Source organism: Triturus cristatus, chromosome 11 (assembly GCF_964204655.1).
Source record: "Triturus cristatus chromosome 11, aTriCri1.1, whole genome shotgun sequence".
Lineage (NCBI taxonomy): Eukaryota > Metazoa > Chordata > Amphibia > Caudata > Salamandridae > Triturus > Triturus cristatus.
Window position 1 is genome coordinate 616,652,621 of NC_140594.1, and position 20,125 is coordinate 616,672,745.

Genomic DNA, 20,125 nt, shown 5'->3' on the forward strand with positions numbered 1-20,125 from the left:
TCCTACAAGTCCCCTCCTCAGAATACCTTCTCAAAGGGCTACCAAAGAGGTGGATATCGAGAAAACAATAATAAGGGCAGGGGCAAAACCAACACCGCCCCTTCTGCCACACTGCCCACACAATGACTTTCCCCCGCTCCCCCCAGACCATTCCACTCCGGTCGGGGGCAGACTACAACACTTCCTTCAAACCTGGGAGGCCATAACATCAGACAAATGGGTGACCCAAATTATTCGGTCAGGGTACTGTCTCGAGCTAACTTCTACCCCCCCCAAATATCCCACCCAGACACCGTGCGATGTCACAAGAACATACCACACTTCTAAAACAAGAGGTACTCTCCCTCCTGCAAAAACACGCGATAGAGCAGGTACCCTGTCGATCAGCAAAATCTAGGGGTCTACTCTCTGTACTCTCATACCGAAGAAAGACGAGACCCTACGACCCATTCTAGACCTCCGGCCTCTAAATGCATACATCCATTCAGACCATTTTCATATGGTAACTCTTCAGCAAGTTCTCCCACTCCTCCGTCAGGGCGACTTTCTCACTACACTGGACCTGAAAGACGCATACTTTCATATTCCAATACACCCTGCTCACAGAAAGTACCTCCGATTTGTGGTGGACGGCCAACATTATCAGTTCAAGGTTCTTTCCTTCGGGGTCTCAACCGCACCACGGGTGTTTACCAAATGCCTGGCAGTAGTGGCGGCACACCTCAGAAGACAAAACATTCACGTCTTCCCCTACCTGGACGACTGGCTCATAAAAGCCGCGTCCTACCACCAGTGTGTGCAGAATACAAACACTACCATACAACTACTCCACCAGCTAGGCTTTACGGTGAATCACCAAAAGTCCCACTTAATACCGTCTCACACAAAGCAATACCTCGGTGCCACTATAGACACCTCAAAAGCTATAGCCTATCCCAACTCAGCCAGAATCGCAGGCATGCAAGCCCTGCGCCAAAAATTCCTTCTTCAGCACTCTCTCCCAGCAAGAGTGTTCATGAAACGAATAGGGATGATGGCGTCTTGCATTTTCATAGTGCCCCATGCAAGACTTCACATGCGTCCACTCCAAGAGTGCCTAGCACGCCAGTGGAACCAGGCCCAGGGACAGCTGACGGATCTGGTGTTGGTGGACGGCCGTACCCATCGATCTCTGCAGTGGTGGAACACCACAACCTTTCCAAAGGGCGACCGTTCCTGGACCCGGTTCCTCAGGTGATTCTAACAACGGACGCATCGCTCTCCGACTGGGGAGCGCATCTATCACACCTCACAGTCCAAGGTCTATGGACGCCACAACAGAGGTTACTCCACATCAACCATCTGGAGTTATTGGCAATCTTTCTAGCCCTGAAATCGTTTCAGAAACAAATTTCAGCCAAGGCAGTCCTCATTCGCACAGACAATATGACTGCAATGTATTATATTCAAAAACAGGGGGGGGGACACTCTCCCCAGCTCTCCCGCTTAGCACAGAGCATATGGAGATGGGCAATTCCACAAAAAATCTTTCTCCTGGCACAACACGTCCCAGGCATACAAAACACCATCGCAGATCTGCTCAGCAGACAAACGCAGCAAATGCACGAATGGGAACTGCATCCATAAGTTCTTCACCCATTCTTTCACAAGTGGGGGCATCCTCAAATAGACCTCTTCGCCACCCACGAAAACAAAAAATGCCCAAGCTTCGCCGCCAGATACCCACACCCATTGTCCAAAGGCAATGCGATATGGATGAACTGGTCAGGCAGATTTGCATACGCCTTTCCACCTCTCCCACTAATTCCGTTAGTGGTAAGGAAGCTACAGCAGCACTCCCTCACACTCATTCTGGTAGCCCCAACATGGGCCAGGCAGCCGTGGTACACCACACTACTACAGCTATCGGTGGTACCACATCAAAAACTGCACCTGTCCCCATGCCTCCTAACCCAGAACCAAGGAGAAATCAGGCACCCGGACCCAGCTCAGCTCAACCTTGCGATCTGGCTCCTGAAATCTTAGAATTTGGATACCTTAATCTTCCCCCTGATTGCATGAACATTATCAAGGAAGCCAGACGTCCTACCACTCGAGCATGCTATGCCGCAAAGTGGAAGAGATTTGTTGTTTACTGCCGTAACAATACAATCAACCCTTTAGATGTCTCCATACAGCACATCATATGCTATCTGCTCCATCTTCAAAGGTGTAACCTGGCGTACTCATCCATCCGTCTACACCTAGCAGCAATTGCTGCTTACCTACAAAACAGACAGCATTTATCACTGTTCAGAGTGCCTGCTATTAAAGCCTTTATGGAAGGCCTTAAAAGAGTAATTCCACCCAGGGCACCACCTTCACCTATATGGAATCTAAACGTAGTCCTTACAAGGCTAATGGGTCCGCCTTTCGAACCAATGCATAAATGTGAGCTACAATTCCTTACTTGGAAAACAGCTTTCCTCGTAGCTATCACTTCACTTAGAATGGTTAGTGAAATACAAGCGTTCACTACACAAGAACCCTTTCTATAGATACATCACAGCAAGGTGATACTTCGCACAAATCCAAAATTTCTGCCTAAGGTCATTTCCCCCTTCCATCTCAATCAATCGGTGGAATTACCGTTTTTTTTCTCGCAACCTCAATCTGTTGCGGAAAGGGCTCTACATACACTTGAAGTTAAAAGGGCCTTACTGTACTACATACAAAGAACGCAACCTTTCAGAAAGACTAAACAGTTGTTCGTCTCCTTCTCTCCACCGCATAAAGGCAACCCAATTTCAAAATCAGGGATAACTAGGTGGATTGTAAAGTGTATACAAATTTGCTATCACAAAGCAAAACTAACATTATCTGTTCCACCTAAAGCCCACTCTACAAGAAAGATAGGGGCTTCTATGGCTTTTCTAGGGAAAATTCCCTTAGATGACATCTGCAAGGCAGCCACATGGTCAACACCGCACACCTAAACAAAACATTACTGTGTAGATGTGCACTCCAAACAACAAGCTAGTGTGGGCCAGGCTGTACTAAAGACAATGTTTCAAACTACTGCAACGGATACCGGTGGTCGCCGCTAGGGTTGGGTACTACTATATAATCTATGCACAGTGTATAATCTGCAGCTCATATGCCTCGAACGGAATATGCTACTTACCAGTATGCATCTGTTCTTGGCATGTAGAGCTGCAGATCTATACACGCCCACCCGCCTCCCCGGCTACCTGTATCCGTTCCAGGCTATCTTATTTAGATACAACACACATGGGTTTCTTCACTATTATCACTACGCTCCATCTTTTCCCTGCTGGCGAAAAACTATCTGAGGATGGAGCCGAAGCCCATGCGCAGTACGGACCGAAGGAGGAGTCACCGAACTCGTGACTTCCAAAGACTGTCCAAGAAGAAAAACAAACTGCAAACATCCGGGCCCAACACCAGATGGCGATCTATGCACAGTGTATAGATCTGCAGCTCTACATGCCAAGAACAGATGCATACTGGTAAGTAGCATATTCCTTAAAAACACTTTAAAAAAAATATATATATACTAGCAGAGGGAAGGATCAGATGAAGACATTATTTGAGGTAGAATTCTTCAGAAGTTGTGACTTTGTATTTATAAATAGCTGACTGAATAATTTTGCTCTAGCATCAGACTGTGCTGGACAAACAAAGCATAGTTTGTCTAAAATACGCACTTTAAAAGGCAGACCAACTTCCGATAATTGATCTGACCTGTAAATCGTCTTTTAGAATAATAAGTAATCTTCTTGTAACTGAGGTTTACCGTCGTGCACAGGATTAACTGCAAATTGATAGGTTTTTAAGTTGACAATGTTGAAAGTCGGAACTAAAGCTAACATTTAACATTCAGTCTTTTAAAATGTAATTTGGTTGAGTGAACTCCAATATTCTATTTCATTTACGTATATGTATGAGTTTTTGCGTCACTTGTAAGTTAAAGTAAAGGCAACCTTTGCGCTCTCCAACTGAATTCAATTTAAGTTTTACTAATTCTCTAAAGGTGACCTATCTAGCATTTTAAAATCTAGTAACACATTTTATAATGGCTGCAAGTCCAGCCAGATTCCTGTGTCAGAACTCGGACTGGGGTTGATTTGCTCGGAGAGCAAAATAAACATAATCTTTCACTTCAGTTGTATTGAAAAGTGAAAAACTTTGATAATGGAGGAACTCAATACAATGAAGTAGGTTGTGGGGGACTTTTGCCTTTAGACATTGAGTAAATGTAACCTTGTAGGTAGCCATGAAGGCATGCAATCTTGATGCTTCAAGAATCGAGGGTTGCATTTGTGCCGTACTAATATTGCATCTGATGGTTTTGATGCTGCTCTAAATAAAGTCTAATGCAAAAAGAACAATTGATGTACAGAATGCAGAACAATGTCATACATTCACCCCAGTACAGAGATCTGGGCCTAAATCCATCGTTGGCCTGGCAGTTCGGGCTGGACTGGTTCCATTGGGTACAGGGTCAAGACTGATTTGCATATGGCTGGGTTCAAACTGGAATGGCATGGTGAGCAGAAAAACGATGTATTTAGGCCCATATCTCTGTACTGGGGTGAATATGACATTGTTCTGCATTCTGTCCAGAAATTGTTTTGCATTTGTCATCCCGAGTGGGACGGGTATGCCCAGACGTGGGTCCCGGCATTTGTCATCCCGAGTGGGACGGGTATGCCCAGATGTGGGTCCCGTGCTCTCCATGCCACTGGAGTCAAGCTATCCTGGCTGAAGAGGGGTGAAATCCAGAAACCGGTCCTAGGATGCTTGCTTCCAGTCCAGGGAGGACCTGGCTTGGCAGTTCTGGCTGAACTGTTCCCATGAGGCACAGGGTCAAGACTGATTTGCATATGGCTGGGTTCAAACTGGAATGGCATGGTGAGCAAAAAAACGATGGATTTAGGCCCATATCTCTGTACTGGGGTGAATGACATTGTTCTGCATTCTTTCCATGAATTGTTGTTTTTGCACTAAAGGCAGTCTAGACCAAATCTTGTAGTGCATTGTCTGATGTTAACATGCTTAGTGAATCTCCTAGCTATTGCACAATCAGATACAGTACTTTTTTAAACCGATCCTTTGTCGCTTTTAGTTTTTTTGCTCCTTCCTGATCTAGGATTTAAACTGGTGCTCTGCAGGTCTTGAGATGCAATACATGGCAGGACCAGTGTGCTGTAGGTCTGTTCATACACTTGGGCTTTCCATTTGTCTATTTTATGCTGGCCAAATTGTGTTTTGACTTTTCAACCTGCACAACTAATGAGTTTTTAGGAAGATGGACTAAAGGCAACGAGCCACTGCAGGAGACTATACTGTACTCCACTATGTACAGATTTACCTTGATTGGAGCTTAATGGATTGGCCCACAAGGCATTTTACTTTGAGATCCAGGCTAAGTCTGCCGCTTTTTCTTCAGACTCCCTCATAATAAATGTGTTGTCAAGTATTACCGAAAATGGCACATGGCTTCCCTTATAGCTCTATTGAATTCATCCTTCTCTCTCTCTGTCCACAGCCAGAGGCTGGTGACAGTGCCGAGCTTTCACACAAACCTCCCAGCAAATCAATAGTCGCTGAACAGACAGACCAGAAAGGCAATTGCAAGCAGTCTGGTGATGAAATCTCTCTGCATGTGGACGAAGACATGCTGCTCTTGGAGGACCAGGATGCCTTTGGTATGTGGTAGGATAGAAGCTGTTGTTCACCCTTTTCTAGCACAGATTCCTGAGAGTTCATGCAGCCAGATACCAGGGCATGTGGCTGTGGACCCTGGGGAGGAGAGCTCTGCCTGGTTGAGGGGGCCTATCGAAAGGTTTGGCATGGATCCTGAAGAGAAGAGCTGTGTGAGAGGAATGCTATGGGAAGGTTGGACATGTGCAAAGGAGCTTTGCCCCAAGTTGTTTAACAGAGGCCATGTTAGCACAGTGGAGGAATTTGTAGTTGCTTGTGAGTTTGTGTGATTTCAAGTACAGTGCAAGTTTGCATATTTCTTGTTGAGACTTTGCAAAGGGTGAAACAGGCATGGGCGGGACAGCAGCAAATTGAATGAATGTGTACGCTGAATGGCAGTTATGTCTCTGTTCCCCTTGGAGCGAAGCACATTCCTGCTCAGCTGTCGGTTCCATGCACCCCGAAGGCCCAGCCCACCTTTGGAGGCAAATCTGGCTGCTGGAAATATCAGTCAAGTGATGCTAAACTCCACCTGGGAAATAATCTTCCTGCGCCAAAACTTTTTCATTAATGCCACAGAACCTTTGATGTAAACCTCTTACCACATGGCAGCTAAGCGAAAAGGAGATAATCTTAGGAAGGTTTATGAAATGACTGCCTGACAGTAGATGCTTTTTTCTTTCAGCGTGCAAACTTGAAGATTCTGACCAAAGATCAAATGCTTCTGTTCACTCGGATATGGACGTTTCTCATCACGACCTGGTCAGTTTTTGATTTCATCAGGACCCTTAAAAACATGGGCAGGTTCCAGTTGGAAATTGTGTATGTTTTAGATGTGAAATTTAACAAAGATGGAATACACAATAGGCCTGGTGGGTTCACCCATTTTATTGCTGGCAAACGTTAGTTTTGTATTTAAATGAACGCTATTTTCACATAATTAGGGTATTTTGTTTACGAGGTCTGTACTGCAACAAAGTTCTTTTAGAGCAGAGGCTAGTTGATAACAAGCATTTGCAATGCAATAAGTCTCGCATTTACGGGAGTTTGAGCTATTGGCATTGTAAATGACAATGCCTTTTATTTATGTTTTGGTTTTTAAAACATAAAATAAAGGCATTGTCATTTACAATCCCAATAGCTTCCTCGCGTAAATGCGAGGCCTGTTGCATTTTCAATGCTTGTTAGATGAGCTTCAAAGACTTTTGAATGGAAGCATTAAAAGAAAACCTCTCATAACTGTACCAACAAATAGGTCCTTTTTCTCACCAGGCACATGGCATGCATGATTAGAAGCTGTGTAGAAATAGCGCTTTGCGGTACTGTGGTAAACACTAATGTACTGGAACTTTATTTGAATCCCTTTCGGAGCAGTCAGTAAAAGTGGCAAATATAATTGAAAAATTGAGCAGTTACCATGCAACCTTTGGTTTCACTTTTCCAAAATTATCCTACATAAAATCCTACTGAGCAATGTGCTGGGGGTTACTCACTTGGTGCACATGGGGTCTAAGTTTATACTTTTGGACAGGGCTATTTTAAATTACCAGTCCAGCCCTGGACGTGTTCCAGAGTCGAGTCAATGACAAAGAAGTGGTCCAAATGCTACGTTCAGAAGGGGGAGGGTGTGGCCTAACGGCCAGTGCAGCCGACTTGGGCGCTGAGAGATCCAGGTTTAAGTCTCGTCGTGTGCTCAACATCCTGTGATTCTGGGCAAATCACTTTCCCCTGCCTACGGACAGCGTCTACAGACCCTCACGGGTTATTAGCGGCGCTATACAAATCCAAGTATTATATTATAGTATAATTATTAAGAAGAGAAAGAGGCAGCCAAAAGACGAGGATCAAATGTCCAAGCAAAATGGAAAAAGTGGCCTAGAAGGAGACTAGATAAGAGGGGGGGCGGGGGGGAGTGGCCCGAACGCTACTCTTAAAAGCTGATGAAACACAACTAGTAGAAATGGACAAAGTATTGAGGAACTATGTGCAGACGTTCCAGGCGTTCTGAATTTCCGGTACTGACGGGAATCTCTGTACACAATTACGAGTTTGCAGACCAAGAATTACTTGGCATAATTCTGCATGGAAAGCTGCATGTTTAAAGCTACAGATTACATTTTTAATGAAACTGCACTACAGCACCGGCCCTGATAAATATTAATGGCCGCCGAGCAGCAAGGTAGCATCAGAAAGCCTTTTAGGCTCTTACGCAACACATAGCTAAATTAATTATTTGCAGGGAAAGGATCCCATACCCCCGGCAGCCTCCGAGGGATCAGTGAGAGCCAGACTGCGGAGGCGCTCATTAGCGACCCTCAAATGTCAGACACCGGGAGGAAAGAAGAGGCCTGACTGGGAAGGAGACACAGCGACACAGAGATCTGGAAGGGAGGGGGCGCGAGAAAGACAGGGACAGCGAGGTACAATGATGGAAGAGGTGACGACGGAGCGGGCACAAAGAGGGGAGAGGGTGCGAGGTAGACGGGGACCACAGGTTAGAGATAGGAAATGATGGAAGGCTCGTGAGAGAGAGCAGGATAGAATGGGGAGAGCGGGAGAGACAAAGAGCAGTAAAATCAGACATAAGCGAAGAGAGAGAGAGCAGTAAATACAGACATAAGCGAAGAGAGAGCAGTAAATACAGACATAAGGGAATGGGGTTGTAAGAGAGACAGAGGCCTAGGAGAAGGAGGGGAGCCAGGTAGAGAACAAATGCATATTACGAAGAAAACAAGACAAGCCCGGCTTCTAAAGTGCTCCGGACGCGAGCAAGCACCGCGCGAAATTGAAAGCAAATTTGTCACGGCGAGACGCGGCGGAGCGTGGCGCGCGCGCTTGGCGGGGGGAGCGCATTCCAGGCGGGGGAGCGGACCCTTTGAAGTATGATGCCGAGGGCGCCAGTGGGCTGAAGCGCTTCCCCAAACGGATTGCATGGCGGCACGTGATTGTGCGCGTGCTTGCCATGCAATCCACTTTTGGGAGCACTTTGAAATGCCCCTCTTACTAGAGTCTTGCATAGTGATTGCGTAAACGCAATAGCTAGGCGAGACCTAAAAACCCCATTGATTGATATGCAGTTCTTTTTTATATTACTCAAGCTGGTGCAATTGTATTCAAACAGCATAAAAGCCTAAAATTAAGTGTGTGAGTGCATCTCAACTGATTATTGCTCTTCGTCCTGTCCGCCTCCAACACACAGAGAATTTACTTTGTGTTGCATTGTGTAGGCCACTACTTTTTTGTAGAAATTCTTTGAATTGTATTTGATTGGCTCCTTCTTTTGCTTACCTTTTAAACCCGGTTTCAAAAACTTCTCAGCTGGCAATTGCAGCTTTAGAAAAATTACTCCTCATTTCACTGTCTGAAATGCAAAGGGTCTTTTGTCAGATAAACAAATTTCACCAAAGCATATGTCTTGGCACTAGAAGGCGTCAAAGTGTATTCCATTGTTAGACTAAAGTTTTGAAAAGGGTTAAACTGGGTTCAGGTTCTTTTAATATGTTCGAGGCATGTGGGCTGCTGAATTCATATCTGTGCATAGATCGCCGCCTAGTGTTGGGTCCGGATGTTTGCACGTTGTTGTCCTGGAAGAGTCTTCGAAGTATCCTGGGATAGGTGACTCCTCCCCTGGACTACAGTGCGCAAGGGCATCCTCTCCATCCTCAGATTGTTTTTTTCCGCCATTGGGTTCGGATGTGCTTATCTTGACTCAAGTTAGGAAAAACTTTTTACAGGCCAAAAGGCCTTTAGTTCGCGTCGGTACTGTTCCCGATCGGTATCGATAGTTATTTGTTAGTTTACTAACTTCCAGACCAACTTTTTCGCATCATACCCGACCATCGACCCGACATCGACGATGGAATTGAGGACGCCCTTCAAGCGGTGCCCTGTATGCAATGCGAAATATCCCCATGTCGACGTCCACCCGGTGTGCAACAAATGCCTTTCACCGGATCACGACGAGTCCACATGTATGGCCTGTGCCCGATTCCGATCCAAGAAGACTCTCCGGAATCGTCGAGCAGCGAGGCTCGAAGCGCAGCAAGCGGCACCGGCCCCGACTGACATCTTCAACGCCGAGGACGAAGATGTGCAAGACGTGGAGAACCTACCCTCCAGCCCCGCTTCCGAACACGACTCCGGATCGGAAGACGTCGAAGAACAACTCTTTCACAGAGACGAAGCCGACACCGAGGTAGGAGACTACAATGAGGCCTTAGGGGCCGAAGAGAGTAGCTCCGGTGACGAGCAAGGCCTACCCGTACAGACTGTGGATATCCCAGTGCGTCAGTCTGTGGCTCCGGTCGAGGGATCGCCTTCGGGCCTTACCCAAGACCTATCCCGCATCCATTCGGCCCCGCCCTCTGGCCCGGCCTCGGACATTCAGCGGCAGCCTTTACTACCCAAAACGGCTGGTTTCCCTTCATCGAAACCGAAAGCCGTATCGGTTCAGCAGAAACCGAAACTGAAAGTCACACTGGTCGGATCGAAGCCCACCACACCTTCGACGCCAGCCAAACCCGTCGGCACCGACCGCACCAAACGGGACTTCGGTGCCGAGCTTGCAGCAGCCGACGTCGGCGCCGACGCACGGAAAAAGACCATCGGTACCGCCAAACCGCCTCGGCTCCCGGCACCGAAACAATCGGCTCCGACCACAAAGGTCAAAATGGCTGCTGGATCTCACACCACTTCGAAAACAGCACCAAAGGCACAATCATCGACGCCGTCGACAGCTACTACCTCTCCTCGACTCGATGACCCCGTGGCACCGAAGAAGTCCACGCCTGCCTCAACGGAACCGGTCGGCGCCAAAGAACCGTCGGCGTTCCAGGTGCGGCAAGTTTCAGCATCCTTGCAACGCATCAAAGATAAGGCGGCCCTCCAGGACACATCAAGCTCCGAGCCGAAAAAAGCTCAAAAAGCTACTCCGGCACCGGCCAACATCACTTTTGGCCTGCCACCATCCACGGCGCCAAAACTGTTCGAAATCAGAACACGTGTCACCCACACCAGGATCACACCTGCAGAACACTCTCCTACGGAGACGTCGCCATCACACATCATCGATGCCGCAACAAGCAGAATGATGCTTCACAAGAGGAAGATAACTTCCGAGCCAGTTTGGACTCCGACCGGATCCCACTAAAGAAAAAGCTGCCAGTGGATTCGGAACCAATTCTTTACGAGCCTCTCCATACCTCTTACCAAGATCCACAGTCCTTCTCTCCGACACACTCCGAAACAGACGTTTTGGAGGACTACATAGGTCACCACGTCCCCTACCCCGGAGAAATGGACCCTGAAGGCCAACAGGACCCTGACCAAGCTTGGGATGACCCTGTGGACTCAAACGCACCTAAGGATACGCAGGACACGCAGCTATATGGTGCAAAAACGTCTCCCACAGAGGACACTGCCGCATTCAACGCCCTCATTGAACGTGCTGCGGCCAATCATGGTGTTCAACTCCACTCTGACACCATCGAGGACGATTTTCTCATGGATACTTTCGCATCCTCAGAAAGACATATTAAAACTCTACCCATGTTGAAAGGTGTCCTCAAACCAGCAAAGGACATTTTCAAAGAACCCACCAGGGCAAGAGTAATAAACCCCAGAATCGACAAATAATATAGGTCAGCGCCTGGGGATCCTCCCTATATTAGAGGGCAGTTGCCTCTGGATTCCATAGTAGTCGCGAATGCTCGTAAACGGGCGCACTCGCAGACGACTGGGGATGCTCCTTCCCCGGACAAAGAGTCCAAGGTGTTAGAGACCTCCGGCAAACGGGTTGCAGCCCAAGCAGCTAACATATGGCGTATTGCCAATACGCAGGCGCTCCTGGCTCGCTACGACCGAGCGCATTATGACACACTAGAAACCTTACTACAACATCTCCCTGACCAATACAAAGAGGGAGCAGAGATCCTCATCAGAGAGGGACAACTCCTCACAAACGCATCCATCAAGTGTGCACTGGATGCCGCAGATGCAGCTGCCAGAGCCATAAACACTAGCGTCATGTTACGACGACACGCCTGGTTACGAATCTCCGGATTCAAACCTGAGGTGCAAAATAACATCCTCAACCAGCCGGTCAACCCAGACTACTTATTCGGGCCAGAGGTTGACACCACACTAGAAAAAATAAAAAAGGACACAGACACTGCAAAGTCCATGGGGGCTCTCCAAACGCAGACCTTTCGGAGTGGCTCCTTTCGTCGCCCCGGCAATAAAGGAGCAGGTAGAGGACAGGGGTCACAGCAAACCTACAACAAGGGCAACACCCAAAGTACCTACGATAAAAACACCAGGGGTGGATATCGTGGTTCAAGCACAAAGGGCAGAGGACGCGGATACGGCAATACCAGATCCTCTCCCAAGAACAAACAGTGACGCCCTCTCCCTTCCTCCCGACCACACAACACCTGTCGGGGGAAGGTTGCAAAAGTTCCTGTCCACGTGGAACTCCATCACCACGGACAGGTGGGTCAAAGATATTATCAAACACGGTTACTGCCTAGAATTAACCTCTACTCCACCCACAATACCCCCAAAACACCGTCCTATGTCCTCAGAGCACTTAGCGCTATTACAGCAGGAAGTGCTAAGTATGCTGCAAAAAGGCGCAATAGAGGTCGTACCCGTCCACGAGCAAGGTACAGGGTTGTACTCCCTGTACTTTTTAATACCAAAAAAGGACGGGTCACTCAGACCTATACTAGACCTGAGACCCCTCAACCGCTATATTCTTTCGGAGCATTTCCACATGCTCACCCTGCAACAAGTCCTCCCACTGCTCAAACAGGGAGACTTCCTGGCCACACTAGACCTCAAAGATGCGTATTTCCACATACCCATTCACCCATCACACAGGAAATATCTCAGGTTCACTATTCAAGGGCAGCACTACCAATTCAAGGTTCTTCCCTTCGGCGTGACAACGGCGCCCAGGGTTTTCACAAAGTGCCTAGCTACTGTGGCTGCACATCTACGGAGGCAACACATTCATGTCTACCCCTACCTGGACGACTGGCTTGTTCAGGCAAAGTCAGCCCAGCAATGTGCCAACCACATGTCCCACACCATTCACCTTCTTCACAGTCTGGGGTTCTCACTAAATTACCCAAAATCACATCTCCAACCCGCACACGTACAACAGTACCTAGGTGCGACCATAGACACTCTGGCGGCCACAGCTCAGCCAAATTTAGTGAGAATCAACAGCATGCAAATGCTGATTTCCAAGTTCAAACCCCAACACTCCCTTCCCGCGCGAGTGTTCATGCAGTTGATAGGCATGATGGCCTCCTGCATTTTCATAGTCCCACACGCCAGACTACATATGCGCCCGCTTCAGGAGTGCTTAGCACGTCAATGGAATCAGGCTCAAGGGCAACTAAAAGACCTAGTGTTGGTGAGCGGTCGGGCATACAACTCTCTGCATTGGTGGAATCCACAAAACCTTTGCAAGGGCCGACCGTTCCAAGAGCCAGTTCCACAAATAATACTGACAGCGGACGCGTCTCTCCAGGGATGGGGAGCTCATGTACTCAACTACACAGTGCAGGGACTATGGACAAAACAACAGAAGAAGATGCACATCAACCTTCTAGAACTGATGGCAATCTTCCTGGCTATGAAAGCATTCAAAGTACACTTGTGCAACAAAGTCGTGCTGATCCGGACGGACAACATGACCGCCATGTACTACTACAGAAACAGGGAGGAACACACTCCACAGTTGTCTCATCTGGCTCAGAGCATGTGGAAGTGGGCCATTCAGAGGAACATGTTCCTCATGGCGGAACACCTCCCCGGCAAGGACAACCAGATGGCGGATCTGCTCAGCAGACACAGCCACCAGATGCACGAGTGGGAGCTGCACCCATCAGTACTCCAACCGTACTTCCAGCGATGGGGTCATCCAGAGATAGACCTCTTCGCCACAAGCGAAAACGCAAAATGCCAAAGCTTTGCCGCCAGATTCCCACATCCGCAGTCGCAGGGCAATGCGATATGGATGAACTGGTCCGGCAGATTTGCGTACGCTTTTCCCCCAGCACCATTGATACCGCTGGTGGCACGCAAACTCAGACAACACTCACTGACACTCGTCCTGGTTGCTCCAACGTGGGCACGCCAGCCATGGTACACCACCTTTCTCGAACTTTCCGTGGTGCCGCATCAAAGGCTGCGGATCAAACCCGCGCATTTGACGCAGAACCATGGAGAGATTCAGCACCCAGATCCGCAACAGCTGAACCTGGCAATCTGGCTCCTGAAGTCCTAGAATTTGGCTACCTTAACCTGCCACCTGACTGTATGGACATCATTAAGGAGGCCAGGAGACCCACTACCAGAGCTTGCTATGCAGCCAAATGGAAAAGATTCGTCATTTATTGCAATAATAATGACATAAACCCGCTAGACGCATCCATCCAAAACATAATCTGTTACCTCTTACACCTATACCGATGCAATCTGGCATACACCTCTATACGTGTCCATTTGACCGCAATATCAGCCTATCTCCAGAACAGGCAGCACCTCTCTTTATTCAGAGTGCCGGCCATAAAAGCATTCTTGGAAGGACTCAAACGAGTAATTCCTCCAAGCCACCCACCGGCTCCAATGTGGAACCTCAAATTGGTCCTCACACGCCTGATGGGTCCACCCTTCGAACCTCTGCACTCATGCGAGATTCAATTCCTCACCTGGAAAGTAGCTTTCCTAGTAGCAATCACTTCTTTGAGAAGAGTTAGTGAACTCCAGGCACTAACCGTTCAAGAGCCATTCATACAGGTTCACACAAACAGGGTGGTACTACGTACCAACCCCAAATTCATGCCCAAGGTGATATCGCAGTTCCACATAAACCAAACTATTGAACTGCCTGTTTTCTTTCAAAACCCACAAACTGTCGCAGAAAGAGCACTCCATACACTAGATGTAAAGAGGGCCCTCATGTACTATATCGACAGTACTAAAGTCTTTAGAAAAACAAAACAACTTTTCGTTGCCTGTGCCCCACACCACAAAGGTAACGCTATCTCCAAAGCAGGTATAGCCAGATGGATCGTTAAATGTATTCAAATTTGCTATCAAAAGGCTAAACGCACATTAACGATTCCCCCACGAGCCCACTCAACACGTAAGTTAGGGGCCTCCATGGCTTTCCTAGGAAACATTCCTTTGCATGATATATGTAGAGCAGCCACCTGGTCCACTACACATACATTTACCAAACACTATTGTGTAGATGTGCAATCAAAACAGCAGGCAGCTGTAGGACAGGCTGTTCTCAAAACTCTTTTTCAGACCGCTGCAGCTGGCACTGGTAGCCGCCGCTAATAGAGGGCACTGCTATGTATTCTATGCACAGATATGAATTCAGCAGCCCACATGCCTCGAACTGAATATGCTACTTACCAGTATGCATCTGTTCTTGGCATGTAGGGCTGCTGACATTCATATCGCCCTCCCTCCTCCCCGGCGCCTGTAGCAGCTGCAGCTCTCAGAATTACTGTAAGCATGGTCATCACTTTCTGTATCTACTCCATCACTGCCACAATGGCGAAAAACAATCTGAGGATGGAGAGGATGCCCATGCGCACTGTAGTACAGGGGAGAAGTCACCTATCCCAGGATACTTCGAAGACTCTTCCAGGACAACAACGTGCAAACATCCGGACCCAACACTAGGCGGCGATCTATGCACAGATATGAATGTCAGCAGCCCTACATGCCAAGAACAGATGCATACTGGTAAGTAGCATATTCATTTTTTTTATTTATCATCTTTCTTAACACCACCTGCGCACAGGAAGCCTTTTTCCCACATATTAATCCTAGGTCTAGCCTAGTGACATCTTTCTGAAATAAACACATTCTAAAATAAAACAACCATTGCAATGCCAGTAGTTTGGCATTGGCCACCAGCCTTTTGTTTTTTCAGTGCTTTTTTGTTTGTCAGAGAAGACAAGTTTGGATGACACAGAAACATACCAGTTGATTAAGAGGGCTGAGTAAAAGCTTCTTTCAGTAAATATATTCTACATATAAATTTAGGAAAAGCAAAATATCTTGACTTATGCGAGACCTATAAATGCATCCATATATACAGGGGAAGGGCTTTAGGTAAGCCTTCTTTCTCTAATGGTCTAGTTAACTGTCATTCACATTTTCAATCATCCACCAGATGTTGCATCTTGGCAACGTGTGTCAACAAACTTCAGAAGTTGCCTCTGTGTCACCCAGAGCGACCGGAGTTTACTGATCACATCTGCACGACTGCCTATACAGAAGTGCACTAAGTACAATGTTTTTTCTTTCCATTTTATTATCCTTTTTTTAAATTGGTTTTAGTCCTCTTTCTTTGTTTAAACCACATCTTCAATTCACAGTAGCATAAAGGCAATGTTAACTTTTATTTGTGACAATTAGAATTGTGTTTGAGGCATGTGTAGATACACATGCTTTGCATAAGTCTGCCATCTAGTGTTGGGGTTGGATGATTAATAGCTGTTTTTGTTGGAAGATGTTTTCTTCGAGTCCAAAGGCTGTGTGACTCTTCCTCTTGGTACTACTGCACATGGTTATCAACACCATCTTCAGATTGTTTTTTTCTGCCGTCTGATTCAGATGTAGGGGCTCCCTTCAGTTCTCTAGTAGATCTTCACTCAGTGGTATTGTCTGGATCGCATAGTTCAATTGCGTCCGAGCGATCACCCTTCTGCTTAACAAGTCTTTGGCTCGTTTCCTCAGCCCACGCCGGGCTGGGCCTCCTTTCTCCACTTCCAGAGTCCTTCGGAGAATAAACTGCTAAATGAACGAAATCCGTCCCATTCCGACCAGCACTCAGTTTGCCACCTATGCCTCTCGCCCTATCGAGAGGAAAGTTGTGAGGCCTGCAAGTCTTTTAGATCAAATAAGACTCTTCGAGATAGACGTGCTCCACGGCAAGAAATGCAGCATAGGTAAGCAGACAATGTACCGGACATCTTTGTCGACAACAGAAGGAAGATTAGGTAGCTTCGGCTGCACAAGAGGAATCACTATCTATTCATGATTCTAATTCAGAGTCCCAATCTTATCAGGACTCAACCACCCTTCAGCCGGCACAGAAGCATTGGACAGTGAGTACTTTTATCCCGATCCAAAGCCAAAAAAATCGGCTCCTACCGTAAAAACTGCTCACGGTCTGTGTAGAAAAGTGGGTTTCTGTTGCAGTAGATTCCTGACCCTCCCCCCCCCCCCCCCCCCCCCTTTCTGTCAGATTTCTGGGCCACTTTGACTGAGTGTGCACTGGGTCCCTGCCAAACAGTGCACACTATACCTTACCTTGGTATAGTATATATAGAGCCAGCTCTCTACAGTCTCTCTCCAACATCCATCTTGGAATGCTTCCTACTTCCTACGTGGTCACTTTATTCTCTGCATGTAGAGTTAATGAAATACAGCCCTGTGCTACCATAAACCCTATACAGCAGTTATCTTCAAACATTTTAACGCTTCACGCCTCCCCTCATCTGGGCCCCCTTCAGAACTTTTCACTATTCTATTAAATTAGCAGTGTTTAAATTTGCCTAGACTTAATTAATGATCCAGTTAAGTTCTGTTACTGACGTGTAAACGTATGCACAGTGTGCTTATTGAAAATGGGGGTGAGGGATTTGAAGAATATTTGGAGTCACCTCCCTTTTGGCACATACTCCCAGTTAGGATATACATGACCAATGGTAAGGGATGGCCCATTACAGAGCGGCTTGCTTAAAACAAAGCACTGTTATCAGCATAATGCTTTTTTTGGCCTTAGCTTTGCCCGCCCCCCAGTTTGAGTACCCCTGCTATAAAGCATTCTACAGTAATAGAGTAGTGATGAGGACACATCCTAAATTCCTCCCTAAAGTAGTGTTCAGATTTCTTTACCTTTATTTTTCAAAATACCTCTTACGCTGCTGAGAGCTTGCTATACTCTAGATGTAAGAAGGGTTTTGAAGTTCTATTTATATAAGACAAAGTCTTAGAGGAAACAAACATCGTTCTATAAACTGTGGTTCTGTAAGAACAGAATTTGCCACTTCAAAGCAATCCTTATCTAGGTGGATTCTCCTACAAACACCTTACCTGTGAAACCTAAACCCCATTCCACCAGAGATAAAGCAGCTTTACGTAGAAACATTCTGCTTTCTAAGATTTGTAAAGCTGCAACTTGGAGATCTGTTCACACATATACAAGACACTTGTGTCTTGATTCAGATACAAGGGCAGACGCCTAGGTTGGGCAGGCCTCCTTCAATCTATTTGCGTAAGTTCTAATCCTTCCTGTTTATCTCTTTGCTCACACATTTCCTTGGGATTGAGCTAGCTAATCAGTGCTTATGATTATCAATTTGAGATCCCCTGAGACAGAAGCAATGGGTTCGAGGCATGTGGGCTGCTGAATTCATATCTGTGCATAGATCGCCGCCTAGTGTTGGGTCCGGATGTTTGCACGTTGTTGTCCTGGAAGAGTCTTCGAAGTATCCTGGGATAGGTGACTCCTCCCCTGGACTACAGTGCGCATGGGCATCCTCTCCATCCTCAGATTGTTTTTTTCCGCCATTGGGTTCGGATGTGCTTATCTTGACTCAAGTTAGAAAAAACTTTTTTCAGGCCAAAAGGCCTTAAGTTCGCGTCGGTACTGTTCCCGATCGGTATCGATAGTTATTTGTTAGTCTTCTAACTTCAAGACCAACTCTTTTCGCATCATATCCGACCATCGACCCGACTTCGACGATGGAATCAAGGACACCATTCAAGCGGTGTCCTGTATGCAATGCGAAATATCCCCATGTCGACGTCCACCCGGTGTGCAACAAATGCCTTTCACCGGATCACGACGAGTCCACATGTATGGCCTGTGCCCGATTCCGATCCAAAAAGACTCTCTGGAATCGACGAGCAGCGAGACTTGAAGCGCAGCAAGCGGCACCGGCCCCGACCAACATCTTCAGCGCCGAGGACGAAGATGTGGAAGACGTGGAGAACCTACCCTCCAGCCCTGCTTCCGAACACAACTCCGGATCGGAAGACATCGAAGAACGACTCTTTCACAGAGATGAAGCCGACACCGATGTAGGAGACTACAATGAGGCCTTAGGGGCCGAAGAGAGTAGCTCCGGTGACGAGCAAGGCCTACCCGTACAGACGGAGGATATCCCAGTGCGTCAGTCTATGGCTCCGGTCGAGGGATCGCCTTCGGGCCTTACCCAAGACCTATCCCGCAGTTCTTCGGCCCCGCCCTCTGGCCCGGCCTCGGACATTCAGCGGCAGCCATTACTACCCAAAACAACTGGTTTCCCTTCATCGAAACCGAAAGCCGTATCGGTTCCACAGAAACCGAAACTAAAAGTAACACTGGTCGGATCGAGGCCCACCACACCTTCGACGCCAGCCAAACCCGTCGGCACCGACCGCACAAAACGGGACTTCGGTGCCGAACTCGCAGCAGCCGACGTCGGCGCCGACACACGGAAAAAGGCCATCGGTGCCGCCAAACCGCCTCGGCTCCCGGCACCGAAACAATCGGCTCCAGCCACAGTGGTCAAAATAGCTGCTGCGTCTCACACTACTTCGAAACCAGCACCAAAGGCACAATCATCGACGCCGTCGACAGCTACTACCTCTCCTCGACTCGATGACCCCGTGGCGCCGAAAAAGTCCACGCCTGCCTCTACAGAACCGGTCGGCGCCAAAGAACCGTCGGCGTTCCAGGTGCGGCAAGTTGCAGCATCCTTGCAACGCATCAAGGAAAAGGCAGCCCTACAGGACCCTTCAGGCTCCGAGCCGAAAAAAGCTCAAAAAGCTTCTCCGGCACCGGCCAACATCACTTTTGGCCTGCCCCCATCCACGGCACCCAAAATGTTCGAAATCAGAACACGTGTCACCCACACTAGGATCACGCCTGCCGAACGCTCTCCTACGGAGACGTCACCATCCCACATCATCGATGCCGACACCGGCAGAATGATGTTCCACAAGCGGAGGATAACTTCCGAGCCAGCTTTGGACTCCTACCAGATCCCTCTAAAGAAAAAGCTGCCAGTGGATTCGGAAACCGACGTTTTGGAGACTACATGGGTGACCACGTCCCCTACCCCGGAGACATGCACCCTGACGGCCAACAGGACCCTGATCAGGCTTGGGATGACCCTGCAGACCCGGGTGCACATATGGATACACAGGACACGCAGCTATATGGCGCAAAAACATCTCCCACAGAGGACACTGCCGCATTCAACGCCCTTATTGAACGTGCTGCGGCCAATCATGGTGTGCAACTCCACTCTGACACAATCGAGGACGATTTTCTAATGGATACTTTCGCATCCTCAGAACGGAATATCAAAACTCTACCCATGTTGAAAGGTGT

The 20,125-nt window shown here is 47.8% G+C and overlaps 1 protein-coding gene across 2 annotated transcripts in view; it reads left to right on the forward strand.

Moving 5' to 3' along the window:
• CCAR2 (cell cycle and apoptosis regulator 2) overlaps window positions 1-20,125 on the forward strand; it is a 348,118-nt gene that overhangs the window by 200,125 nt on the left and 127,868 nt on the right. For both annotated transcript variants that reach the window (XM_085633999.1, XM_085634000.1), the window contains 2 exons: window positions 5,552-5,711; window positions 6,392-6,468. In XM_085633999.1, the coding sequence (XP_085490125.1) occupies window positions 5,552-5,711; window positions 6,392-6,468 (237 nt within the window). The remainder of the gene's footprint in view (window positions 1-5,551; window positions 5,712-6,391; window positions 6,469-20,125) is intronic.